Source organism: Sinocyclocheilus rhinocerous, unplaced genomic scaffold, assembly GCF_001515625.1.
Source record: "Sinocyclocheilus rhinocerous isolate Xijiao unplaced genomic scaffold, SAMN03320098_v1.1 scaffold1268, whole genome shotgun sequence".
NCBI lineage: Eukaryota > Metazoa > Chordata > Actinopteri > Cypriniformes > Cyprinidae > Sinocyclocheilus > Sinocyclocheilus rhinocerous.
The window spans coordinates 461,633-470,644 of NW_015664016.1; the positions used below are offsets into that span (position 1 = coordinate 461,633).

Below are 9,012 nucleotides of genomic sequence, written 5' to 3' on the forward strand. Positions count from 1 at the left end.
ATTAAATTAAATGTTATTAAATTTTATTTAATTTTATTTAATAATTTTGTGAAACCTGTCTGCAAACAATCATCATTTTTGCTGTTTTGTTTAGTAACATTTTTGGCGCAGAAATTCAAGCTTTAAAAATTCCAAGAACAATTTCATTTCATTTCATTTCATTTTGTGAAACCTGTCTGCAAACAATCATCCTTTTTGCTGTTTTGTTTAGTAACATTTTTGGCGCAGAAATTCAAGCTTTAAAAATTCAAAGAACAATTTCATTTCATTTTGTGAAACCTTTCTGCAAACAATCATCCTTTTTGCTGTTTTGTTTAGTAACATTTTTGGTGCAGAAATTCAAGCTTTAAAAATTCAAAGAACAATTTAATTTAATTTAATTTAATTTAATTTAATTTAATTTAAAAAGGGGGAAAAAATTAAATATCAAAGTAACAAATTTTAGAAACCAAAAAATGTTAAAAAAGGACTAAATGATAAAGGTAACATTTCTCTTGTTCTTTCTCTTCCAGCTGGCAAGGTCAGAGAGCAGCGGTGGTGTTGCGGAGGGCTGCAGGGCTCAGATCAGCGGTCCGCAGACAGATAGCTCATCTGCAGGAAGGAGTAGAGTCAGCAGCAGGCCTCAGGTCAAGGTAGGTGCTATAGGACTCGCTTCAACACACACAACCTCTCCCTCCTGGCCACTTCTGCCGCACCACTGAAAAACAGCCGCGGGGTCTTTTCGACGTCAAGCGTTACATTGCAAACAACCCCATTTTCCATTGCTCTCCGTACTGCACGTTAGCGTGATTTATTAGTAGCGTGTTTTGAAATGAGCCTGTTTTGTGTTTTTCCATTGTTTGTTGCTTGGGAAATTCTGCTTGATAAAAACCCAAAGGCTCACTTCTCGATGACGCAAATGCCTGGTCTGGACCAGCAGTGTTATGGTTTAAATTATAGGCCACTGTACTTTCTACATGATGACTCCCTTACCAGTAAATTGGTTTGAAAAGCATTCATTACGTAACATGGTCCATATATCCAGTGGGGTTAGCCTTGGAATTGTCTTCCCATTTTTCTCTGCCTTTCTCTCTTACTGTCTCTTTCTCAGTCGCTGCTGTGGCCTCATCAGCGCAGGGCTGATATAATGAACGTGTGTCGGTCGGCAATCATTTCTCTTGATGAAAAGCGTATACAGCAGATGGAAAACTTAAAGAGCGCTGCTTTCTTAGTCTCAAATAAATTTCCTGACTGCAGCAATATACGACACATTGTAATCTGGTGGAATTAACAGATGGAAAACAAACTTGAGCTAGTACAGGATTGGTTTTTAGGACTTGGCTTCCTTTCAGTTCATGAGCATACATTTCGAAGGCAGTTCTGACTGATGCACAGCCCTGCGGCTAGCTAACACTTTGCAGATATTTCTAAGAAAATGTAAGTTTTGGTGTGTAACCACCACATACATAAATGATGAAATGATGACGGTTATGTGATACAAAGGGAAGGTCATCTTGAAGATTGTTGGTAGTTGGTGAGTCGGACACATTTCAGCAAGCGCCCGAGGCTTCAGGGACACGGTAAACAGCAGAGAGAGCCAACTATCTGTCTCTACAGACACTATCATGTCAGCCCTGCGGTCATTGTGGGTTCAGCTCACACTGCACAGTCAAATGCACTGCAGTGTCACATGACACAGAGAAGACCTGAGCCAAACTAACAAACATACCAATCAAATGCAGTGCTTTATTGTACTTATAATATCTTGGTCATATAACATCTTGCACATATATATAACATCTTTTTTAGCATCTTTCTGTACCGTGAGAGTGAATTTGAATTCAGTTGTAGACAGGATGTTGAATTGCAATGGCAAGAAGTGGAATTGCCTTAATTGCAATTCATAGAAATTAATTTCAATAATTAATGTGTAAGTTGTTGATAAAAAAAAACAAATCGATGCATTAAAAAACAATAAATAATATAAGTTAAATCCAGTATATAATTTGTTTGCATATATATTTACACAAATATAAATATATTTACATTTTTATTATTTATTTACATATATTTTTATTTTATTTTATTTTATTTTTTGCACTGTTAAGCGATAAGTATGCTGTGCATCTGTGTTCTGGATTTAAGATCTGTGAGTTTGCAGTTACTACAATTTTACTAACTATATCAATCTGCTTTTCTTGTAGAGATTCTCTGGAAGTCTCGCCACACCTGTGTGTAAACCCTGACTGACCCAGTGGAGGCTCTCTGAGGTCTGACACTCCACCTGTGGGTAGTGATGTGGGGTCTGGAGCGGACACCTAAATGGATGTTAGTGCATGGGCCATTAGTCTGGCACTTTAGAGATCTAAGTCCTTCATCCTCAGCACCCTCATCCTCTTCCTCCTGGCTGCTTTACTATTTACCCGTGACATTTGCCCTCCTGGTGACCACCACTTCAAGCTCCACACGAGACTGAGCTACCTCACCAGTCTTCCACCATCCCGGCCCTGTCTAAAAGTACACCGCTAAAGTACACATAAACCTCTTCTATCACATCCCTGACGATACTGAACCTGATCAGCCAGCTAGCGACATCTAAGCAGGTTCAGCTGTTTCATGCCTAAGCGTTAAGGCATGTTATTTGAGGGTCGACCCCTCAATCAGTAATGTGGTCCTAATCAGCCTCGAATGAGACGTGACATCGTGGTCTCTCACGTGGAGGTTATCAAACAGGCTTCACGTTTCTCTCTAGCCGACTGAAGTAGCGCCACAGTTTCTATGCAACACGACGGTTGTGTGATGTTGTGTGGCATGCGAAACCTTTTTTTTTTTACTCCCTGATAAACAAAGAAATGTATAAACATTTTGTGCCTTGCAGTTACTACATTTTGTTAAACACTGCTTCACCCCCCTCGTGTGTCCTGTGATCGGTGAGAAAGCAGACGTGTGGCAAGGCTGAGAATGACGAATAGGCATCTGTAAATATGTAAACTGTACGTTCAAACCCTGGTGTATAATGATGTCATATTACTTCATGGTCGTGTTCCTGTTTGTGTTACGTGACGTGGATAAATAGCTACTGTTAGACTGCATGGTGAACTATGTACAAGAAAACTTCCATAAATAAACCTAATTTAATGAACTCATCGCACATGGTATTCTTTTCACATGTAATAAGTGTGACCGGGGCTAGTTGTCACAGTTGTTACAGCAGGGAATATTTCTAAGGATCGGGTACTGTAAGTACTGAAAGACAGTTTCAAAGTATTAACTATAATGTTAACAAGGAAACAAAATTGAAGATTTTATTGCTCAACAAAACATATACAGTTTTGTTCAATATACTGAACAAATATTGACATTTGTTTCTATAACAGGGATGTTATCGCACTATATGGGGTAAGTTGTCACAATGATGTGAACCTGCTGTTTATGGACATTTATGCTGACAAGTAGACATATTTTGAATTAAGAAATACTACATGAAGTGTTGTTCTTTTCTTTTCTCTTTTTTTTTATCTTGCACTACCAATCTGCATTTAAAATGTATTATATCCTATCAATATTTATTATTTTATTCAGCAAAATGTATTTAAATAATGGAACTTATTAATAAAACTTAGTATTTTCTAAGGCAAAACTCATGAAAAAATTCATAAAACCACAGACATTTAAAAAAAAAAAGTAAACATGCAAAACCAAACCATTTTAGCTCAGAAATTAAGTAATAAGTAATCAAGTAATAAACTTTATAAAATTACATCATTTAACAAATGTGACAACTTGCCCCAACATGGCATTCATGAAAATACCCTTGTTCTGAAAGCACTTTAACCTTATAAATTCCATTATACAGTACCGTTCAGAAATTTGAGGCTGGTAAGATATTTTTGAGAGGGGTCTCTTATGCTTACCAATGCTGCAAACAGTAAAAACAACTATATTGTGAAATATTATTACAATTTAAAAGAACATGTTCTACTTTAATGTATTTTAAAGTGTAATTTATTCCTGTGTTGCAAAGCTGAATTCTTAGCATCAGTACTCCAGTCTTCAGTGTCACATGATCCTTCAGAAATCATTCTGATGATCTCATGATTGTTTGCTGCTCAAGAAACATTTATTGTTATTATTAATGGTGAAAACAGTTGTGCTGCCTAATATTTTACTGGAAACTGTGAAACTTTTTTTTTTTTCAGGATTTGTTAATAAATAGGAAGTTCAAAAGAACAGTATTTATTTGCAATAGAATTTTTTTGCAACATTATAACGTGCCCTGAATGAATAAATGTATTTATTTCTTTAAAAAAAAATCTTACTCCACACTTCTGAACAGTAGTGTATATTTGTGATACATGCACATCAAACATGCAGCTGCACATCTTTATAAATCTCAAGCTCTTTTACCATAGCAACATACTGTAGATAACAGCTTTAAAGCCGAGCCTGAACGTCAGCCGGTTATTTTTGTGGCTAATATGCTGTTTACAGGAAGTCCTGATGACTCTGAAGATTGCGTGATGGGCCCTCAGAGATTCAGATATACAGTGGCATCGGAACCTCTGGAACTCTTCGACAGCCAATCAAGCGCTCTCCTGATTGCGCCGCCGTGGCCTGATGATAAGCTCTCTGCCATAATCGCCCATCGGCTCCTGCAGGATTGCGTGTTTGTTGATGATGAGTGCGCGCTTGCACCGGAACAAAATCAGTCAGCGGGAATGAAAGGCTTGTGGAGGACGAGAAAGCAACGTGTGTCTGGTTCCTTATGAAACGGGAGTACAGTGTGCTACTGTATCTCACCAAACCTGTCACATTTCACCCCAAACTCCAACGTTTTATCTTAATAAAAGGAGTAGTTCACCCAAAAATGAAAATTTGCTGAAAATGTACTCACCCTCAGGCCATCTGAGATGTAGATAAGCTTGGTTTCTTCATCAGAACAGATTTGGTTTAAATTCAGCATTGCATCAGTTGCTCACCAGTGGATCCTCTGCAGTGAATGGGTGCCGTCAAGAATGAGAGTCCATACAGCTGATAAAAACATCACAATAATCCACAAGTAATTCACACCACTCCAGTCCATCAGTTAATGTCTTGTGAAGCAAAAAGTCCATAATCCACAATAGTGATTTCTCCAGTGAAAAAGCAGTCTTGTCTGAATCAGGAGAGAAATATGCACAGATCAAGCACCAGTTACAAGTGAAAACAGTCCAAAACGGTCCTAAACAAATATACGGGTGCATTTTGATGGGGATGGACTTTTTCACTGGAGGAAGCATTATTATGAATTATGGACTGGCATTTTGGTGAAGCAATGGATTAGAGTTAAAATGCCTAAATGATGGATTTCTTTCTTAAACAAGCAGCTTTTTGTTTCACTATACATTAATTTACGGACTGTGTTGATTACTTGTGGATTATTATGCAGCTGTTTGGACTCTCATTCTGACGGCACCATTCACTGTGATGTAATGCTACATTTGTACATCTTTGATGGACTAAGAGTGAGTACATTTTCAGCAAATTTTCAAACTGTTTAAGTACAGCTTTAAGCACATTTATCTGGCAAACAGTGGTCTTTTGTGTCATTTTTAAAAGAAGCAAATGCAAAAAAAAAAAAGGATTCCAAAGGTCATACTGACCCCCCATCAGAACTAAATAATTGCAAATATGCAATAACACAAACTGCACATATGCAATGAAAACCAGACATTATAAAACTGTCTGACCTCTTTAATCTCACAGTAAAGATACCCAGTGTTTGTCCAGAGCGAATGCTATGTATCCATATTTCATTTGAGCGGGAAAGTCACGTTAATATTTAAAATAAGGTTTTTGGCATTGGTCGGTGGCATTGATAAATTAGGATGGAAATGAATTCTTACACTGTCTTCAAAACACTGCATGGTGAACACATTATTCCCCTTTTTGCAATTAACAGGACATTTTTGTATGAAATGGAAATGGCTTTAAAGGTAGTAAAGGTCATGTGTATCGAACCATGGTGGCTTTGCAATTACAGCCAGTCAGAATGTTGATTTGGAGGCTTTGCCCAGGCATAGATGGAAAAATTAATAAGTTGAAGTCTCTTTGTTGAAAAGATCGCTGTTGATTATATGACATTATGTGACAAAGAAGACAAGTTGTGGGTGATTTTTTCCACATGAGTTTAAGTGGGATAAAAGAACTCGAGAACGACCTTCAAATGTCAGAAATGCCTTTTTAGTTTGGTGGACATGAACTGAAAACTTTATGCTGTTGAACTATTTCTCATTTTTGATCACAGCTGCATGAAACATGCCATTTTTTGCATTGATAAAGATGCACGAGCTGCCTGTTCTGTTGTCAGATTCACTCATTTAAATTCAACCAATTATCTTCTCTCTCTCCTTTCACCATTTTTTTGTCTTCTGTATGATTTTTTAAAGCATGCGTCAATGCAAACATGCTCGGGTGTCATCAGAGCGCTGGACCACGGGCTCGACAGTGTAAAGAAGGTTTGATGTAAAGGCGCGATATTAAACGTGACATGTCACCGTAACACAGAGTTCTATATCTTGACAGGATGTCTATACATCACTAGCTTTTACGTTTCAAAGTAATGATAGGCCTTTGAAAGACTGGGAAAAAGCATCATGGCTGTCCAGCTCAAGCTGTGAGGACGCTAGTCAGATCTGTGCTGCCAAACAGTATTTATAGTGAATGCAATGACCTTGTTTTCTTCATTTTTTATTGTAAGTGTTCGGTTGTACTGGAAATGGAACAGAAGAGTGAAGCACATTTACAATGACAAAGACTACAAGTGATCTTATCAAAACCAAGAGCAGTAGATAGATTTTAGCAAGTTTTATGAAAAAGGTGAATGCTATAGTACAACCTTAATTGTACGTTAGCTTACCTTATACAACAAATAAGTATATTTAACAAGATATATTCATATCTATCTGTAGATATATAAAATTATATATGAAAATTCCATCATTATAATTTTTGTTGTGCGTGTATACACATATAAACTCTCAATGTACAGTTCCGTGAAAAAGTTTTTGCCCCCTTCCTGTTTTTTTATTTTATTTTTGCCTTTGTGTCACACTTAAAAGATTCAGATCATCAAACTAATTTTAATATTGCACAAAGATAACCCGAGTAAATACAAAATGCAGTTTTGAAATAATTATTTCATTTATTATTAAGGGAAAAAAGCTGTCCAAACCTGGCTGGCCCTGCGTGAAAAAGTAATTGCCCCCTAAATCTAATAACTGGTTGTGCCACCCTTTGCAGCAACAACTGCAATCAATGGCAGTAATCAGGCCTGCGTGTGGCGAGTGAAATTTAACTCAGCTTTATAAAATAAGGTGGTTAATCACAGTTTTTTCATGATTTAACAGGAGGGGGTAATTTATATTTCACGTAGGGCCAGGTAGGTTTAGGCAGCTTTTTTACCTTAATAAATTAAATCATCATTTAAAAACTGCATTTTGTATTTACTTACATTATCTTTGTGTAATATTAAAATTAGTTTGATGATCTAAATCTTTTAAGTGTGACAAATATGCAAAAAATGTAAAAAAAAAAACAGGAAGGGGGCAAAAACCTTTTCACGGCACTGTATATATACTCGACAAAACAATTATATAACATATATTTAATAAAATATTCTAAGAAAAATCTAAGATGCATAGAGTCTTTATAATGAGCCTTATTTCAGAAATACATAATAAACATTAATGTACCAGACACTGTAACATTAAATGGCATTAAATGAGACCGATTAGGACACAAATGCCATGTTGCCTCTATTACATCTGCATTCCAGATGATCTACGAAAGCTCTTCTCCAGCAGCAGCAGCATTATTACGGGTTGAATGTGGCCCAGGTGTGGTTTGTGATATATCACAGGTTTGGGGGATCAGATATCTCACAGACAGCAGCAGTAACAGGTTTGGAGAGGGTGTGAGAATCGGCGGGTGACACAGGTGCCGCCCCCATTAAAACACTCCACAGTGTGCTGAGTTTGTTCATGTTATTCGTAGGGTGAGTAATTGGATTCCAGACGTGTCATCAAAGCATATTAGAAAACAATCCGATGTGAAATCACACGGGGGGCTAAAAGGCCACGTGCCGCTTACCATCGAGAATAAACAAAATCCATGATGTCATTCTCCTTTGGCCCGTCCAATCAATCATTTCCACGCCGATTTCCCCTCCCCAGCTTCGTGTGTAATTTCCCACAGAAGTTCATTGCTCATTCTCTCTTGATCTGCGATTCTCTTCTGCAAACACTCAGGCAATCTTTCAAAATTCATTACAGGTTTGGAGAAGTGTAAGAGACGCTGTTGCCGTGACCTTTAACCTTTGCTTTTTTTAATGCAATCTGCTTCATCCATCAGTGCTGGGGAGGAAGAGTCCGATAGAATTCATCTCTGACAAGTTCAGGAAGTATTACGTTTCTGTTGCATTTGCATCCACCCACATATAATGACACGACACATACACATACAGCAGACAATATCACGCCACAACCCGTGATGAATCAAATTAAGCTGAAATCTAATTATCAAAACCTTAAAGGGATGATTCACCTAAAATGAAAATTCCATCATCATTTACTCTTCTAAACCAACATGAATGCTGAATGAGATCTAATGGTGTTTCGCATGCAAACATCAATTCTGAATATGTGAATGGACTTTGAAAAGGAATGAAATGGAATTTTTTGTCCTGTTTGTAGTGCAAACATTCTGCTAAACATCTCTTTTTGTGTTCCACAGAAGAAAAAAGTCATATGGGTTTGGAACGACCTGAGTGTGAGTAATTGATTTTCATTTTTGGGGTGAATTGTTCCTTTAAAACTCTCCCGATGTGTTGGGGGTCAATTTGACCCACACTCTGTTGTCACACTGCTCAAAATACTGGTTTAACTATGTATTTCATCTTGAAATTTTGTGAATATTTCTAATTTAGGATCATGAACGTGCATGCAAGGTTTCGACGTGTTTTGGAAGGACCGTAAAAAATGTGTTGTGGTCAAA

The 9,012-nt window shown here is 37.2% G+C and overlaps 1 protein-coding gene across 1 annotated transcript in view; it reads left to right on the forward strand.

Annotated features, from left to right (window-relative positions):
* Positions 1-3,102, forward strand: part of LOC107729275 (A-kinase anchor protein 6-like) — a 154,391-nt gene extending 151,289 nt beyond the window's left edge. The window contains exons 17-18 of the mRNA XM_016539732.1: positions 513-632; positions 2,184-3,102. Coding sequence (XP_016395218.1) covers positions 513-632; positions 2,184-2,225 — 162 coding nt within the window. The 3' untranslated portion in view covers positions 2,226-3,102. The remainder of the gene's footprint in view (positions 1-512; positions 633-2,183) is intronic.
* Positions 3,103-9,012: the final 5,910 nt, after the last annotated feature.